An 18,524-nucleotide genomic window follows, 5' to 3' on the forward strand; every position below is an offset into this window, starting at 1 on the left:
CAACCTAAATTAAATCCCATACTTTCACAGGCTGCATAGAAACCCTGTAGTGTTGACTGAAGGCATCGCTAATGAGCATTTCAGAACAGGATCCAAGAACCATTATTGCTTCATTATGTCTAATGGCTACACATTAAAGCTGCTTCCAGTACAGCTTGAACGATCAGAACTAGTGAGGAAAGAATTCCTCCAATTTTTTCTAGTTTCATTTTTAGAAGAGAAACTGCAGTGCTTCACAAAAACCTCAAAGATAAAAAAAAAATGAAATCAAATAAAAAGCACAAAGCACATTTTATTGTATTTTAATTAATTTGTATTTATTTACAAATATAAAATGACACACAAACAACAGTTGAAGGCTGGGTGATCTACAGGCTGTGGATGATGGTCCGGTTCTTGAGACCTTGGACGTACTCTTTGGCTTGATCGAAGCCCGTCCTCTTCTCCGGTTTGGGTGGCACACCCTCCACCAGCTTGACGAAGTAGTGACAGTAAACCTTGTCCATGATGCCGAACATGCCTCTGCCATGGTAACGGATCCTCTTCAGGTACTGCCCTTTGCCGGAGAATGACTCGGCTGAAGGGAAGAAGAAGAAACGACCGGAGAAAAGACATGGAATGATTTTCTATTTTCCAAAGTAGCTCTCAATTAAAAACAGTCTAAAAATATTGCTGAGAACAAATTTACAAACTCAAACAGCATTGGCTTACAAAAAGTGAGAGGGGGGCAGAAATGTATCTTAATCTCTAGAAGAGGCTGCCGGTGTTTAGAAATGTCATATGTGTGAAAATATATATATATATATATATATATATATAGCTCAAAAAAATAAAGGGAACACTCAAATAACACATCCTAGATCTGAATGAATGAAATATTCTCATTGAATACTTTGTTCTGTACAAAGTTGAATGTGCTGACAACAAAATCACACAAAAATCATCAATGAAAATCAAATTTATTAACCAATGGAGGCCTGGATTTGGAGCCACACACAAAATTAAAGTGAAATGTTCCCTTTATTTTTTTGAGCAGTGTATATATATATATATATATATATATATATATATATATATATATATCACAAATAATAGCAATGATATTTTGCAGAAAAGTTTGTTTGGATGTGTAGTCAGAGCCAGGAGTTGTGGGACTTCGGTATGATGCGCTTCTGTTACACAGACTTCTTTCGTAAGTTCACAATTGTAATTTTCAGCCATTGTTTATGTCCAGATTTACTGAATTTGACTTCTTTTGGTGCAGAATGATGATGCATATCTCACGTTATTGTCATAAAAGTCAAATAAAATGCAACATGATCGTTTAGACTGCAGACAATTTAAAAACAATCAGATGCATATACAACCTGATTCAACATAAGAAAGTGGGACAAATTAGATTTTTTCTTGGGTGATAAAAAAAAAATCGCAATTGGACCATTCAGACTGCATGAAAAAGTGGAATATGGGTTGCATATGGGCAGAAAAAGCGGGTTTGGGTTGCATTTGCCATAACCTTTTTGATTGGCCATAAATGTGCACTGAGAATGCACAGGATGAGGCTCAAAGTACCACACGGCACTGAGAGGGGGCAGTGCTGAGTCCTAAAGGCACAATGGCGAACAGAAGGTTGCAGATACTCACCTACGTAGAGATTAGATTTATACTCCACGTTATGATTCTTGACCGCCATCTCTTGAGCTTCAAGAAGAACCTGAATCAAGCAAAGAGGAACTCTTAAACTCATGCAGACATTTTTTTTTTTGCCAAAACTCAATCAGATGCAGCCACAAACTTCTCTCATGATCTTTGCTCCCTTCTTGTCGTTGAATTCCAGCTGAGCGATAGCCTCGTCGATGCTCATCCCCCTGATCTGTAAGGAACATAACTCAGATTGAAAATAATCTTTCTATTTAATTTGAGGTTGCAGTATTTCAACATTAAGGCTACAAATTAAGGCTACTATTAAAAGATAAAGTGAAGATGGTTAAAATGTGGACAGAGTAGTCTGGAAAACCTCAGACAATATGCAGTTTGACAAAATAGACAGAAATCTCCTAAGTTTTCTGTGCTGCTGACATCAAACTCTTAATTTATGTTTATAACGTGAGGTGAAATTGATTAGTTTATTTTCTTATTAACAAATTACATTTTGATGCATTTAAAAAAATAATGTTCCAACTTTTTATCCCAGATTTCTGCTGCGAGTCTCACCATCTTAGCCAAATACCACATCTTGTCTTTGCTGTACTTTATTTGCCTCCTGCTGTGATAAACTTCCTGCAGACAAACATCATGTTAGAAAATCTTACAGTAACACCAGGTGTTCTGCTCATTCAAGGTTTCAGTCGAGTGACTCACTGCAGGTCTGCGAGGCTCCTCCGGCAGCTGAGGAGGATATACTTTCCGGTTGTTCCTCTCCCAGTGTTTGGCATCTAATGAAATGCTTGTGTGGAGACATGAGAGCTGCTGCGATGCACCACCAAGAACCTGCAACCTGTAACCATGGCGATGAAAGAGGGAACAAAAAAATTTAGTGGAGGCAGAATTTACCTTGTAAATTACAAAAAGCATGATATGCTACAACTTTTGGAAATTGTTCAGACTGTGGGAAGCTTTGAAAATATAAACAGAACAAATTATGAGAAATTCATTTTATTTTAAGTTATGGCAGAACAAAATGTTAAAACTTTTAACATTTGCAATTATTCTACACTTTGAGCAACTAAATAGCTGACAAACTATTAGTTTAATTGAAAAGTTGTCAGGTCAAATGGTAATTAATAGTTGTGTTAATAGCTTTTCAACAATTTGTGAAGATTCCCAAAGAAAAACTCACAGAACCTTTACTCAGCTGCATTTAAGAAACCCTAAATGAGGCACTGCTTAAAAACCAAACTTCTTACAGAACTGGTTTAATCCATGTAATCAGAATAGTCTTAAAAGACATATACAAAAGAGAACATTTAACCCAGAAAATTTCAGATCTCAACATTTATTTGGAGTAGAATAATCCACAGATCCTAAATACTTTAAATAGTTTCACCAATCATGACATGTGAATAATATGAATAATACAAATAAAACCAATTAGAACAGCAGTTTTTAATAATCATCTAAAGTGGTACTTATGTCTTAAATTGCAGTTTAGTGTGTTACAAATGGAGTAAAGGTTTCACAAGTTACAATTTATGCAATAAACATTCTGTAAACAGCACATTGTCTGGAACTGGTTTTGGCTAGCTTAAGTATTTTGCATTTTAAACCAAAGCTGATCAAAGATTGCTGTTACAATCAATAGTAGATGTATTGATTGTTACAGCTCTACAATCTGGCAGCCTATGTACCCACAGTACACAGGGTGCCATAGTACACAGCCTTTGTACTATGGCTGTGTGCTATTACATAGCCATAGTACATCGTGTGTGAAATAGCCATGTACTATAGTTTGTGCTTGGTTTTTTAAATACGATTTAAATAAGTGATTAAAATACAAATGTTACATGCTATAAAGGATTACCACAAAATTAAAGCTGTTCAGTTAGTCTTCTTAGACAGCAGCTTCACGGCTAAGATATACAATGCCCTTACCTCAAGTGTAGCGACCCAACTATGTTCCTAATGAAGGCGACGCCTGAAATAACATCAAGATTTGAAAAAAAATATATATATATACATTAAGCAACAATTTGCTGTTTTTACAAATGAATAAGGTTTACTTACCACGACCTGACATTGCCACCGCCATATTGAATGCTGTTGTCACGACGTCTCAACAGCATCTTTACGGTAGCAGCGTTTATATATTTGGTGTTTAATATTATGATTACAATTACATGTAGAAATGGACGTATAAATGTATATTTCTGTTTTTGGTAGCTTTGTCATCTGATATGGCAATACAAACTGCTTACAACCTGTAAATCCGGGATTAAAAAACGGCAAACTCCGTGCGGTTTGACCCTATTAGGATTCCGTACTCTAGGCAGGGTTTTTGCGACAACACGCTGCTCTTTAACGTTGCGACTGCAACCCTCCAGGTAGCATGTGAGGAGTTTTTATTTTGGTTTATTTAGTCTTAAAATTATGAAATAAATTTAACGGTTATCTAAAGTGTCTGAGACGCCATGCGTGAGAGGTCTCTTCCCGCCTCTCCTAACTGGTACAGCTCGCGCTGCAGTGATGTCAGCAGCAGCGGTTTGCTGGGAGTCGGAGCCAAAAATGTAATCTATCTGATTGAGGTTTCTGCTGCTTCATGCAGGGTTACAGGTGAGTCTGTTCTCACAACTCCACAAACCACGAGGCTTAGTGATTAGTTCTCTGAGAGAATTGGTTCAAAAATCTGCTTTGAACGTTTTCCACAGTATATTTCTCCTTGTGGTAACTTTAATCACTGTTTTTTTAAGTTGCTTGGAATTCTGTTGTCTATTTTGGGTGCTTTTTACATTTCGGTATCTTTTTGGAACTGTTATTTAGTCTAGAACAGTTGTGTCCAAAGTCAGTTCTCGTGGTATCCGGCATGTTTTAGTTTTATACCCAAGTCATCACAATCAAATGATGGTTCATCTGCAGACCTCTCTAGAACATGTATTATTTTATTTAGTAATCATGACAGCTGTGCTCTGTGTTGGAGCAGAGGCTCATCTAAAACTGGCCGGACTCCAGGGCTGGAGAACTGCAGCGGGACACCCTGAGCCACTGCAACCTTTTACAAAAACCAGATAATTTTTTAATGGGGCAATTACTCATTCCCCCGATTTTTCTCTTCTGCAGGACATTTTTTCCTTACAATTCAATCTTTAATACCCACTCCTTACCTCTTTTTGAGACCTCATGTCCTAGGAACCAGACTATTTGATTCTGATTTTCAATCGGATCAATTCGATTTTCATTCATTTATTTATTTTGGACAGAAACCATTCCCTTTCTCATCTGCCTCCCAGCTTTTCTATGAGGGAGATATTTTTCATGAACTGGGGCAGTCTTCTGGAACTGTTTTCCTGGCTGTTTTCGACTGAAGGAACCTTTTCCAGGACCAGCATGTATTTTTTTTTTATGCCTCTTATTTGAGTGGTAGCTGTTTCTATCACAGAAATGTTTTACCAGGACTTTTTTGACTTCCGTCGTTTTGAGTTCATGAACTTTTCTTGGGCCTTTCTATTGCCCCCTTTATTTTGTCTGAAGCAACCTCATTTGGACTTTAACATAATTTCTTGGAACCAGTTTTCAGAAAGCTGCTTCCAGGAGCAGTTTTAATTATTCTATTTCTCACTTTTTCTTGTTTTGAAAATGTTTATGAACTGCTTTGACTCAAAAAAAAAAAAAAAAAAAAAAAAAACATTTTCGTAAACAAGGGTCTTTTTTTCTTGTTATTTTGCAAGCAGGAACCAGTTTCATATCAGAGTTCAGGGGGAGGATTTCTGCCCTAGAGGATCCACTGGAGTGGGAGGACTCCAATTGTTTCTGAATGGTTGAAAACTCAAGACCAAAGGCTCATTATTGAATTCAATGCTTTGTGTGTGTTTTGCAGGTGAACTCGTGGGCCACAGGGACTTGGTGTCTGGCTTTTCGTTCTGCCAGCACTCTGAGCAGAGTCACATTTGTGTCAGCTCCTCCACTGATGGCAGTGTGCGCTTCTGGGACTCCAATAACAAAACTTTAATCAGGAAAAATGCGCCTCATCAGGTTAGCTTAGTATGATTCTACTGCCCTCTGCTGGCTGCTGCCTCAACTGCACCAGCCTTTAGATATTCTTGGGCATAGTTTTCTGCTAAATACTGGATTGTGTATTGCAGAGCCCCATCTCAGCAGTGCACTGGTCCCCTGCAGATAAAAACCTGGTGGTGTCGGGTGACGAGAAGGGAGTGGTGGTCTGCCACTGGTTCCACACCGATGACACGGCCATCTTCTTCCCCGAGCCGAGGACCATCTTCTGCCTCACCTGCTCTCCTCACAGCTGGAAGTCTGTGGCTGTTGGGTCGGTAGATCATTATACATCACTTCTCAGTTTAGACTTCAGGATGGTGGCTTTATAAGGGGTTACAGAGTTTAAAGACCAATCTAAAGTGTGAGTTTGGTTAGAAAATGAGCTGTTTCAAAAACCAACCGAATGTTGAGTCAGAATCAACAGACACTGCAACGTTACCTAGCAACCCCAGCAGAGCCCAGCCCCTCAACTAGTAACCTCAGCCCCGATAACCTAGCGTCCAGCAAAGTTTATCAAGCCTAGCAGAACGTTTGGTCAGCTGGTCTTACCACTCTATGCGCTCTACAATGGATGCTGGAAAAGACAAGTGATTAGTTGTTACCATTTGAAACCACTTGCTGCATTTTGTTGGTTGTGCAGTAGGCTCCACTTTCGCTTTTCAAAGATTCACGGTTGTTGTGCATTTGTTTGCAGCCATTTTCACATGTGAGTGTAAATGTTGAGTTGGGGGTGGGCGTGGCCAGCAGCAGCTTATTTGGATTTAAAGCTACAAGAGGCCCTAATGCAGTTCATTCTGAAAGAGCATGAAATGGATCAAAATCTCATTATCTAAGAATGATTTTATGTAAAAAATGTAAAGAAGATGTTTTGTATAGACTTATAGTAGCATGTTCAAGGAAGCATAAAGGGCCACTTTCAACAAAAACGAATGGTTCAGTGGAACTTATGTTACAATAACGACAACTAAACTGCTGTTGATTGTGGTGCAGGTACAAAGACGGGATGATTGTGCTGATTGACATTAGTAAAAAAGGTGAGGTGATGCATCGTCTCCGGGGACATGACAACGAGATCCACTCTCTGGCGTGGTCTCCGCTGATCGGGGAGGACGCACTCTACACCAGATCTGAGGACCATGATGGTAATTTTATCCTGCCAGCCAAAAAAATGTCAAAAGCGCTGCTGTTTTGTTTTTAATTTAAGGCTCACGTTTATTATGTTTCAGCAACAAATGGAGTTTCAGCTGGGGAAGAATCAGGCTGCTTCCTGGCTTCTGGAAGCAAAGACCAGACGGTGAGGATCTGGAGCACTGCCAAGGGAAAAGGTGAGGGATGAGGTTTGTGAAACATGAAAATGCTTCAAACTTTTCTTTAATTCAGTATTTAGTTTTGAATTTATTTCTAGTATGCCAATAATATCAATGAGGGAGTTTAGACATTTTAGGATGAAATCACATTTTCATTCATTTCCAGCTCCCCTCTGCAGTGAATTTAAACCCTAAATCCCTTCATGTTTTCTCCCCCTCTCCTGACAGGCGTGATGACGTTGAAACTGCCGTTTCTAAAGAGAAGAGGCTCTGCTGTCGACCCCGGGGTGAAAGAGAGGATCTGGCTCAACGTCCACTGGCCAAAGGGACGAGCGACACAGCTTGTTTCCAGCTGCTTCAGGTCCAGAGTTTTCCTATGGGGGAGTTGGGACACGCAGGAGGCATAAAAGTTTAGATTAAGATGAGTGTTACTAATCCTCAGGAATAAGTAGCAGATATAAAAAAATAATTAAAAAAAAAAGATCTTTTAGTTAAAACTATATTGAAGCATTATTTTCAAAACTGACACTTTGACTAGGACCATGTGCTCTAATCAAGAAAAATAAGAGTTGAACTTGTTGGAGGCCTATCTCTGTTCCAAATACCCTGGAAGCTCTATTAGTGGCCGGTATTATGAACCAGGACTCTTTGGATACACATTTTGTTCCAGAAAACTGAAATTGTACAAAGACACAAAGTCATAAATGAAGTAAATTTAATATTAAGGCTATTTTATTTATATTGCTGACAAACATAAAACAGTGTTTATATTGTTGAATTATTTCCTGCTAAAATGGGGGTTAGGGTTGACGTTTAACTGTTCCTACCACTCCAGCGGTGAGCTGGCAATGTGGGATTTGGCCAAGACCGGTAAGCAGAAGTGGAGTCTGTTTGGAACGTCGTCTGAGGGTCAGAACCACAGCCGGATCGTCTTCAACATGAGTTCTGTTCAGCTGCAGGACGGCCGAGAGATTCTCATCAGCACATCCATGGACAGAGAGGTGTGTGCCTGGCTTCACCCAAAAAAATAACTAAAGTTTTACTTACCCACTTTTGTTTTACTAGATCTTTGAGGAAAAAATGATTTGTCTCTAAGAGTTTTTAAACTTTTACAAATTGTTTTAGAAATAAAAAAGTTGTACAAGACATTAAAAAGAATAAAAAATGGGGAAAGTACTTTTTAATTTAATACACTTGAAAAGAACAAATATTCAACTTTTCTGCTCTTTAGAACTTTAGAAGTTCTTTTTCTCCAGCCAAAGATAAATGTTTAACCTGAAACCTGCATTTTGAGAAACTGTTGGTTAAAAATAAGACTTTTGTGACAAAAATTATGTCATATTAGAAATTTAAATGGAAATAATGCTCTTTTTTTTAATCCAGCATAAAATCCATGTTTGTTTATGCTTCTGGGATTTAGTGCTTCTTTACACTGCAGCAACCTCAGACAGATTAGGTGGGTTGAAGAGGATTAAGTTGTTCTCTTTTTGCCACTGGTTCAGATTAAATGCTGGGACATGGACTCTCTGAGCTGCTGTTGGACCCTGCCCACGCTGGGGGGTCACGTCTACACCTTGAGCTTCTCCCCAGTGGGCGTCGGCTGTCTTGCGCTTGGCGTCGGGGACAACCTGATCCGAGTGTGGAATACGCTAAGCACCCAGAACCAGTACGACGTCAGATCGTTTTGGCAGGGCATCAAGTCCAAGGTCACAGCGGTAAGACTTAGCTGTGGGTATCTTACAATTTTCCAAAACTCAGTGTGGTTAAAAAAATGAGACCACAGTAAAACTGTACCCTCAGTGAAACATCATCATGTGTGCTGTGAAGGACATGGTCACATTAGGGCTTGAAACAGTTTGAAAATATAAAAAAACGTCCCCTTTATTAGCAAACAGGTGAACTTTTAAAACTACTTACTTGTAGTAAACATTCTAGAGATGAAAAACATGTATTAGTTTTTGCTTTAATTGCAGCTGGCGTGGCACCCGAAAAAAGAGGGGTCCTTGGCTTTTGGAACCGATGATGGAAAAGTTGGGATCTATGACGTCTTCTCCAACAAGTAAGATCCTCTATGGCAGGATTTGTAATACTCTTTCCAAACTTCCTCCTTCTCCTGATTGCTTTTGACCGCTGGTTCAAGGAGGTCATTTCATGTGTTTTTGTATCCATTTGCCAAACTGGCAAAACACAAAACACTGAAAGTGTCTTTCATCTTCCAATTCCTTTGGGTCATTTTCCTAAAGTGTCACCATCCTCTCTCTCTCTCTGATTGTTCTCCTGCAGGCCTCCTCAGATATCGAGCTCCTATCACAGGAAGACTGTGTACACATTGGCCTGGGGGCCCCCAGTGCCCCCGCTGTCGTTTGGTGAGTCCCTGCTAGCTCTGAAATCAAAATCAAGAAAACTTTAACTTGAAAATGTTGCTGCTGATTTCCAAAGTGCAGCTGGTCTGCAGGGACAGACTGCATCTATGAGACACGTTTGTGTGACGTTTAGGTGCAGAAGGAAAGCAGAGCTACAGTCTGTACAGCTGCGCCGGCGAGGGCATCATCCTGCAACACGAACCAGCGAGGCTGAACGGAGAGGCATCAGACATCGACGAGCTCATCAGAGACACCAACAACATCCAGGTGGGGTGTGTGTGGAGTGTGTGTGTCATCAGGATGACAAAACTAAAATCTTGAGTCATTTCTGATATTTTTTTTAGCTGAACATTAGAAAAAAAGCCTGTGTTCGGTCTTGTTTCTACTGAACCTCTCCTGCTTTCAAACAGCACAAGTTGTCTCCACACACGGACCTCAGCTGGAAGCCGGATGGGAAGGTTGTCGCCATCGGCAACGAGGATGGGTGAGTGACTCAAATCTATTTACCCACAGAATAAGGAGATTAGTTCTGTTTGAGCTGTTGAGACTTTGTATTTATTTCTGTGTTCATTTAAAGTTCAAAAGCAGGACCAGTAAATTCAGAGTCGTCAGAGGATAGTTGGGGGTCTTTGAGAATTTTTATTTTTAATATTTATGTGTTTATTTTTTTTTAGAATCTTTTTGTTGTCTGTTTCTAGTCTCAACAAAATTACTTCACTGATTTAATTTTAGTTCAGGATATTTTTGGCATCCTGAGCCAGAAAAGGTTAAAAAAAAAGAGGCAGTGGTATAGCTTCAGTTTCCTCAGTAGAGTTAGTTTTCATTAAATAATTGTAAGTTGTTTTAACTAGAGAAGGGCCACAACTCCTTCTTGAGTTACAGTGTTAGCATCACAAAGAATTTCTTCTAAATGAATTGTTATAAACTAGAGGAGTAGCAATACATTGCTTTATATCAGTTAAATGATTAATGATCCAATTACGTTGATGCAAAATATAAATATCAGTCTGTTTCATCAAGTTTAAGATATTTCCTTATTTTTAACTTTTTACTCCAATGCCTGTAAGAGCATAGTCGTTATTTTTTTGAGTTGAAATGGATGTTAAGTGCGCATATGATTTATTGATTGCAGTTTTGTGAATTAAATTGTATTGTGACAGACATATCAGCAAACATTGTATCGTTGTCTAAGTAATAGATATGATATTGTGGTTAGTCATACCCACACACCTTCTGAACATCTGAGTGTTTTGTTCCTGCAGGAGCATCGATGTGTATCAGGCTCCCAGTCTGTTGCTGCTGTGCAGCATCCAGCAGCACCACAAGATCATCAACACGCTGCGATGGCACCACGACCACGGCGCTGCGCCGGAACTCCACTGCCTGCTGGCCTCAGGCTCCAGCAATGCCATCGTCTACATCCACGACCTCCGCTCTGTCATTGGTTGGAAACATCTTCTTGTTGTTTTCAGATATTTTTTTCCTCCATTCATTATTGGTATTTCTTGTCGATCCTGACCTCGTGCAGTTCTAGAATTTTTAGCTATGAAAACATTATTTCAGACCTTTTTTCTAGATTTTTGTGTTTATTATTCCTTTATTTAAAAAAAAAGGAAAATTGAGTTGACATTTTAAACTGCCTTATTATTGTCTGATTAGCAGTTAGTGACTGGCAGATTCTGTGTATTCAGAGAATGTAGATCCTTACCTTAATTTTGACATTTCAAAAAATCTTCACAACTTTTCTGCAATAAGTTCAGCCTTCCTGTTATCCGTTGAAAGCCTGAATAAACAGTAGCTGTCTCCCTACACATTGTTTAAACTATTGTCCACCTGAGTAGCTTCTTACAATTTCTCCCTCTGACTTCATTTTAAGAGACTTTTTATCTTTACACAATAACAACGTTCACACTGAAGAGTGTTGCCAATGCAACCTGGTACTGCTGAGGAAGAGGCCATTCACAAATAGCAAAATAATTGCAATCAACTGGTGTTTTGGAGCATCTTTGTCTTTTGTTATTGGAAATGTCATCGTATCAGGGAAAATTAGAGGGGACAAACGTTTTGTTGCTTTTTTGAATGCTCAATCAGTTGGAACTATGTGTCTTGCATTTTGCACAGATTTAGCAAAATCTGTTTTAATTTGTATATTTTTTCTTTCACATAGAATCAAAGTTTAGTTTATTTCTTTAATCTAGTTTTGGGCAGCATATATTTCATTATCTCGCTTTCTGCAGAGAATCCTCCAGAGAGCCCGGCGGTGCTGACTGAGCCGTACCGCCGGCTCTGTGGTCACACGGCTAAAATCACCAGCGTGGCCTGGAGTCCGCACCACAGCGGCCGACTCGTCACCGCCTCATACGACGGCACGGCTCAGGTCAGTCTGGACATGTATCTGGGTACTTTACTTCTATGCAGTCTTGAACTACACTTAAGCTCCTATACTTTATTCGAATAAATAAATAAAATACAAATAAATAAATAAAATACAAATATCTCCCTAAAGTATAGGGAGTTATTTTGTTCATTTGAACATGTCGCATTACAAACAGGTTTTGAATAAAAAGGAGTAGTGGGAAGAAAAAACCTTATACCATCTACTTCTTCTCTCAAAAGTGAATTAGCTATACCATCAATCAACCATCCATATAGATTTATCTTTAGCTCTAAACAAACATCTTCTTAATGCTCATTTACCCAGTTGAACAGTTTGAGTTGGACGGTGATATTTAATGGTGTCCCTCCATGTAGGTGTGGGACGTCCTGGAGGAAGCGGCCGTCTCCAACTACCGTGGTCACACTGGGTATCTGCTGTGTGTTGACTGGTCTCCAGCTGATCCAGATGTGATCTGGACTGGAGGGAAAGACTTCACAGTCCAGGAGTGGAAGGTCTCCCAGCAGGAGTTCACCAAGCCCCCTAAAGGTAGACATGGACATGAAGAAGGTCTGTTTGCCGATACAGCTTTCTGTGACGCCATGCTACCATTTAATCTCAGGGAAGAAGATGGTCATGATGCAGGAAAAGAAGCAGAAGAAGAAGAACAAGATGGCATCAGGATCTGTTGGACCGGCAGAACCGAAGATCAACGGCGAGCCGGCAACTGAAGGAAAGCAGGCAGAGCAGGCTCTGTCTGAGGAAGACGAAGAGGAAGAAGTCCGATCAACAAACAGTCTGGAATCTCCAGCTGGTAGGTGAACAGTACAGTAAAAGGAGCTTGTTTTAATTATTATTTTATATGAAGCATTTTTTTTTATTCTTAGCAGTTATTGAGGTACCAAGGAAATCCACTCCTGCTGCAAAACTTAAAGACAAACCAGGTGAGTGGATTCATCTTTTCTGAAAAACTGAACAGGATGGTTGTGAAAATGAGAGTAAATTCTGATGTTTGTTTTGCATCTATTAATCCAATCCTCCATTGTAAATAACTGGTCAATATCTCATAATGTTTCATGTGTTGCCTCTCCAGACCTGATGAAGAAGAAGAAGCCTCGCTCCATGCTGCCTCTCAGCACATCCATGGACCACAGGCCCAAAGAGGAGCTGCTGCAGGACTGCCTGACTCTGGCTTCAGTCAAACACTCCAGTGGTGAGAAGCTTAAAGTCAGAGGGTTCATGTCATCAAAGGTTCATATCCATCTAGAGAAATATTTACTAATTCTTAAACTAAGGCAAAATGGATCTATTCAGCCGTCGATCTGTCTCCATAACTGAAGGCATCTGATTGGTTGGTTTCAATCATTTGGTTTCATATTTTTAAACAATGAATACCAATTGGAAAGCAGCTGGACTGAATGTTATTGAAAATCCATTTCAGTAGAGGTGCAGCAATAGATCAGACATGATTTCCTTAATTTTGAGAGAGCTGCAGTCGCCCAGTACTTAAATGAGAAACTGAGCTTGTTTCCCTCCACAGAAGTCTGAAAATCAGGAGTTGACATTAATCACCACACTGTTTCCAACTTTGTCGCTGCATTTTGCGACTTTTCAGACATTGGCCAAAATCAAAATCGTCAGGTCAGACTTTTATAAAGATAGGTGATTGGCCAGAAAACTGTAGTCGTTACACCTCTATATATCAACGAACTTCACAAATAGAAATATCTGTGAATTGCACACAGCTTGATTCTGTTTAATAATTTGGTGACGTCTGAAAGCAATTAGCTGCATAGTTCTGCACTACTTTGTGTTTCTATGTCACATAAAGACATGTTTGTGGCTACAACTTGACATTATGTGGAAAGGTTCAAGGGGCGTAAATATTTATTGCAGGGTGCTGTACTTGAGGTTCTAGATTTTGACTTATGCACTAAACTTTTGTTGCTTTATCTTGCAAAAACTGGTTAAGTTTCTACATACAAAAAGGTCAAAGATCTGTCGATAAAAGCGTTTTTGTGTTTTTAGCGCCACCTGCAGGCTGTGTCCCAGGCCAAGGAGATTATATCCACCTGGGTCTGTTTCATGACAGAGAGGCTCTGCACCGCATGTTTCAGGCTGAAGGTTTGTGGGATTTTTCTTCTTCAGCTGCTGAAGGTTAAGAAGTTCAGAGTCAAAGACTAAACTATTTTTCTTCTTCTCTTGTTGTTTAGAGGAGAGCCATGTGGAGGCGGGCCACTACGACTCTGTGGTGTATTTGCGCCTGTGGAGCGGAGACCTGCAGGGGGCGCTGCAGCTCGCCACGGAGAGAGGAGAGCTCAGTGACCACCTGCTCTCCATCGCTCCCATGGGTAACAGCTTCACCTCAGCAGGCTGCGCTTTTATTGCTGTGCACAAGGGTTCCCTCTAGTGGTGAACAGGAGAATTTTAGATTTATTCTAGTAGAAAACGGTTTGGTTTTATTTTTCTTCTCGTGCAGCTGGCTTCGAGGTGTGGAGCCGTACGGTGGAGGCCTTCGTCAAGCAGCTGTGTCTGCAGGAGCAGTTCCTGAAGGCAGCGTCCCACCTGCTGTCCATCAACAAGCTGTACGAGGCTGTGGACCTGCTGAGGTCCAACAAGCTCTACAGGTTCATGTCTCCCACCGTTCATACACACGAGCTTATCTGTGTAACTTACTGTTGCTCTCTGCTTAATTTATGTTTACATCCACTCATCCTGGGCATTAGGTTCCATTTTTAGTATTTTTTTTCCAGAGTAGGGTAATTGCACAACATATGGCTTCAAAGACTATAAAACAAGAAATGGGTGTGCAAGATTGAGTTTATTGCGGACATTCACGTTCCTTTATTTAACTGATGTCCTAAAGAAGCACATCTAAGAGGCGTTGTGAATGGTGATGTTGTGGTCAGGAAGAATCTGCAGTAACAGTCAGTCTCAGAACAAGTCTGAAGTGGCTTCTGACTGAAGACAGTTGCTGTAGGTAGGACAGTTTCAAGATTGTCATGATATGTCAACAGCTCAACATCTGGGCAGAACAGACTGTGTGATAGTAAATTATCTATCACAGTAAAGAAACTATGTCCTGGATGATTCAGTCAGTTGTTAGCAAGCACTGCTAATCCACCTCAGTTTCTTTTGCTAAAGATGTTTGAACTGAATTAATGGAGGTGGTGGGACTAAGGAGATCTAAGGAGTGGTTCCAAACACATCCAAATCAAAAAGATTCAAATAAATCAATAAAAGTTTAGAAATAAGTGACATAAATGCCCTTCTTAAAAGCACAGTGAGAAGCAGAGTATTTATGGCACAGACTTTAGTTTTAATGCCGTTGATTTTTGTGCTGTTCCTGCGTCTGGTCTGGTGTTCTTCAGGGAGGCCATTGCTCTGGTGAAAGCCCGGCTCCCTGCAGACCAGCCTCTGCTGAAGGATCTCTACACATGCTGGGCTGCTGTGCTGGAGAAAGACGGACATTTATCTGCTGCTGCTAAATGGTCAGAAGCAGAACCACAGAATTACACCCAGAATTCAGATTGTGATTCTGAACTGTTTATATTTTCTCTCCTCCTACGTTTGCGCTCAGTTACCTCGGTGCCGGCTGCAGTTTTGACGCAGCCAAAGTCATCGCCAGGAAGAACGACGCCCCGTCTCTGAGGACGGCGGCTGATCTGGCGAGAATCTCCGGAGAGGAAGTTCTGGGCCAAACTCTGGCTCTGAGATGCGCTAAAGACCTGGCCGCTGCTCAGGACTGGGTCGGAGCACAAGAGGTTCTGAGCTCACAGAGCCCCCTGCTGGTGAGAATCTGTCATATCCTGAAACTACTCCTTTCTGTAAATATTCAGAGCATTTAATGTTGCACTTTGTGTCCTGTAGGCCCACAGGCTCCATCTGTGTGTGGCTGAACTGCTGGCTGCGGCGCTGGAGGACTCTGGCGTCCTCGCCCCGGCTTCCTGTGTCTCCACTCATCTGTGGGCAAACCTGAACGGTTACACCACCTTCCAGGACAGAGCGAGAGACATCTGGGAGGAAGAGTTTAACGTTTGCCTGAATTCAGCTGGAGATCGGAGCATCAGCGCGCTTCTGGAAGAGCTGAAGTCTGTGGAGACTCCAGCACGGAGCGCCAGCATTCCTCTCAGACAGGTTCGCTCCGAAGACCACCCACAGAGAACATTCACATGTATTGCAAAATGGGAACGACTTGGGTTGCTGAATTAAAAAATGAAAAGAATACAAATATTTGAAACGGAGAGATACATACTACCATCTGTGTTTGCTAAATGCTAAAACTTCTCTTTTCTGTTCTGGTTTGGCTCTGCCGTCTTTTTTCCTGCATCAACCAGCTCTGCTTCTGGGTGGAGGCCAAACTATAACACTGAAATAATGTCTAAGAAGACATTAATTGATTGGAGCTCATTTTAACCTATTAAACCTTTAATCGTAAGTTAATTATTTGTTTCAATTCATTACACGAACCCATTTCTGTCCATGTTCAGGTCCTGCTGTACTCCTCGGTCCATCTGACTCGCTCGCTGCTCAGCTGGCTGCTGAGCGACGACGGGCGGCTGCTGACGGAGCTGTGGCAGGCTGCGGCTTGGATCGGAGACTCTGGACACTTTGAGGTCTCTGCGACGTTCTGCCGGCTGCTGTTCCCTGAAGGTATCAGTACCACTTCAAGCTTTTATTTAAGCTGGTTTGAAATCATTCTAGAGATTGTAGTTAATATTAATTAGGGCTGAGTGATGCAGCTTAAAAGTAAAATTAGATTTTTTTTTCAGAGCAGATGTGATTTTAATTTAATTTTTATTAAAATGACAGAAACCATTTTCAAAAGTGACTTATTTCAGTCATCCCTTCTGAGAGTTGTACAATGGAGAATTGGGGACCAGCTGCGAGAGTCTTTAATTATGAAAATATAGTCATTAGCAAAATAAATGCTTCTTTACTAGAAGAACTTCTGAAATATGAAAAGTTATTTAAGAAAAAAAAGCCTGAGTTTTTTACTTTTTTTTTTTGGTTGTTGGGAATTTTCGTGAAATTACTTAATTCTATTATTTCAACATTAATGTCATTCTACTTTATTCTTGTAAAATGCCGTATTCTTGTAATGAAAAAAGAAAAAAAATATTTGCGTGACCATTATATTTCAGAGTATACCTGAATTTATAGTGCAAATATATGGCAGCTTCCCAAGCAAGATGGCGGCTCTGGCTGCGGTGACATCACTCTGAACTAAGGAAAGCTGTGGTGGGAAAAAAAAAATCCAATGTTCCAAAAATTAAATCTTCAAAAATTAGATTAATGGATAAAATCAATTTATCTCCCAGCCCTGATATTAACTAATTGATCGGTTTGTCACACAGGTGACGTCAGGATATTTTCCAGGAAACATTCCACAACACTCCACCTCTCTGAAGCTGAAGCTGAAGCCGAAGCCGGCAGCCTGCAGGCGGTCGTCTGTTACCACCGTCTGTATGAGTGTTGGTGGAGGGACTCGGTGGTCCAAAATGGACCCAGCTTCTGCATCAACGACGAGCCGAACGACCAGGCAGGAGCGGCAGAGTTGAAAGAGCGGTGCTCTCAAGGACTGGACTTTGAGCCATCGGCGCTTCTATCAGAGCCTCATGCGGCCTGTCAGGCCACTCAGAGGTCAGTGAGAGAGACCCAGGAGCGACTGTCCACCATGGTTCTGCAGCACAGCCGGGTCCAGGATGGACGGACGGACTCTGGGAACCAACAGGAAGGCAGTCAGTCTCAGACAGCAACCTCAGACGTTGAGCAAGGGTCAGGATTGTCGTCGCTTATTTCCATTTTCTTTATCTGGAGAAGTGGCTCTTAAAATGCCATAAAAAGGTCTAAATTTCCTCATCAGGTTTCACGTTTCATTAAGCTGTGCCTCATATTTGTACATTTCAGCAGCTGGGTTAAGTCTGATGTTAAGCTTACTGTCTTTTTAAAAGTTCTAGCCCTAGATGTAATAACACTTGTATGGCGGAGCTGGTTTTACTTTTACTTAATGTTCGTCTTTTAGTCAAATTCTTTGGAACATTTCAGACCAAAGTGACTGTTGCTCTTCTTCCTGATGTTTCCTTCCTTTTTATGCAGATCTGAGGAGGAGGAAACTTTCCTTTCTTTGTCCTCAAAGATGTCCAAACTCCAACAGACCCTAGAAAACATTCCCAACACAATCAAGGTAATTAAAGTTGGTTGGCAAGTCTGGATACAAACAATTCCAAGAAATGGACAATGCCTATGGATTTTTTTTTTTTGTCTTGCAGATGTTTCCTCGTCCAGATGTGGTGGAATGTTGCCTTGTTCTCTTGCATCTCGACAAGTCGTCTTCTGTTTCAGACGTCCTTCGACAACAGGCCAAAGATCTGCTCCAAAAATACGGAACCAGTCTGCCTGTCCTGAAAGCGTCCCGAGGATTCCTGACGTGATCTGGTTTTCCTTTAGACTGAAACACCTCACTCGCACAGCTTTTTTGGAAATGAAATAAATCTTTGAAACAGATCTTGAGTCGAGTGAAACTACATCACAACGTCCGCTACCTGATCGGAAGATGAAATCTTATGTTCTCAACAAACCTGGAAGCAGAAAACGGAACAACTGAACCCACAGAGCATTTACCTCATTCAGAATGAGCTAAAACAGTTTTAATTTTTGTTGAAATTATACATTTTAATTTACAGGCCCTTCCAGCATCAACTTAAAAAAATAAATCCCTGCAGGGGGTTGGGGGGGAAGAAAGGGGTTGAGGGAATCTGTCTGAGAAGTCTT

General features: G+C 40.7%; 2 protein-coding genes across 3 annotated transcripts; one reads left to right on the forward strand and one right to left on the reverse strand.

The window, feature by feature from the left end:
* Nucleotides 1–286: 286 nt before the first annotated feature.
* On the reverse strand, nt 287–4,138 carry LOC106942476 (39S ribosomal protein L22, mitochondrial-like). The gene is made up of 7 exons (XM_015025757.1): nt 3,724–4,138; nt 3,592–3,634; nt 2,362–2,497; nt 2,215–2,280; nt 1,796–1,873; nt 1,645–1,714; nt 287–577 (listed from the first exon to the last, which is right to left on the reverse strand). The coding sequence occupies exons 1-7, from the start codon at nt 3,746–3,748 to the stop codon at nt 369–371; spliced, it is 627 nt and encodes a 208-aa protein (XP_014881243.1). The 5' UTR covers nt 3,749–4,138; the 3' UTR covers nt 287–368.
* On the forward strand, nt 4,111–18,257 carry LOC106942475 (gem-associated protein 5-like). Of its 2 annotated transcripts, none has more exons than XM_015025755.1 (28): nt 4,111–4,269; nt 5,531–5,685; nt 5,796–5,977; nt 6,697–6,848; nt 6,933–7,031; nt 7,242–7,374; nt 7,849–8,014; nt 8,516–8,728; nt 8,987–9,072; nt 9,297–9,379; nt 9,510–9,643; nt 9,787–9,860; nt 10,639–10,820; nt 11,614–11,753; nt 12,128–12,299; nt 12,373–12,564; nt 12,638–12,694; nt 12,844–12,963; nt 13,779–13,874; nt 13,964–14,101; nt 14,230–14,377; nt 15,122–15,241; nt 15,331–15,541; nt 15,621–15,887; nt 16,241–16,403; nt 17,108–17,528; nt 17,850–17,937; nt 18,023–18,257. In XM_015025755.1, exons 1-28 carry the CDS (start codon nt 4,128–4,130, stop codon nt 18,182–18,184), a joined length of 4,296 nt encoding a protein of 1,431 aa, XP_014881241.1. In that variant the 5' UTR covers nt 4,111–4,127; the 3' UTR covers nt 18,185–18,257. The 2 variants fall into 2 exon arrangements, with proteins under 2 accessions (XP_014881241.1, XP_014881242.1); XM_015025756.1 differs by having other exon boundaries at nt 12,641–12,694.
* Nucleotides 18,258–18,524: the final 267 nt, after the last annotated feature.

The sequence above is a fragment of the Poecilia latipinna genome, unplaced genomic scaffold, assembly GCF_001443285.1.
Source record: "Poecilia latipinna isolate Pla-1442-1.1 unplaced genomic scaffold, P_latipinna-1.0 Scaffold4307, whole genome shotgun sequence".
Lineage (NCBI taxonomy): Eukaryota > Metazoa > Chordata > Actinopteri > Cyprinodontiformes > Poeciliidae > Poecilia > Poecilia latipinna.

What these genes read in the sequence shown, in the direction of transcription:
- LOC106942475 (XM_015025755.1), top strand. Translation starts at nt 4,128, where the DNA reads ATGCGTGAGAGGTCTCTTCCCGCCTCTCCTAACTGGTACAGCTCGCGC. An exon ending in GGAAAAATGCGCCTCATCAG is followed by an intron (nt 5,686 to 5,795) that starts GTTAGCTTAGTA and finishes TGTGTATTGCAG; the next exon opens with AGCCCCATCTCAGCAGTGCA. An exon ending in CCGCATGTTTCAGGCTGAAG is followed by an intron (nt 13,875 to 13,963) that starts GTTTGTGGGATT and finishes CTTGTTGTTTAG; the next exon opens with AGGAGAGCCATGTGGAGGCG.
- LOC106942476 (XM_015025757.1), bottom strand. Translation starts at nt 3,748, where the DNA reads ATGGCGGTGGCAATGTCAGGTCGTG. An exon ending in GGTGGCAATGTCAGGTCGTG is followed by an intron (nt 3,635 to 3,723) that starts GTAAGTAAACCT and finishes ATGTTATTTCAG; the next exon opens with GCGTCGCCTTCATTAGGAAC. An exon ending in GTTGGGTCGCTACACTTGAG is followed by an intron (nt 2,498 to 3,591) that starts GTAAGGGCATTG and finishes CCATGGTTACAG; the next exon opens with GTTGCAGGTTCTTGGTGGTG.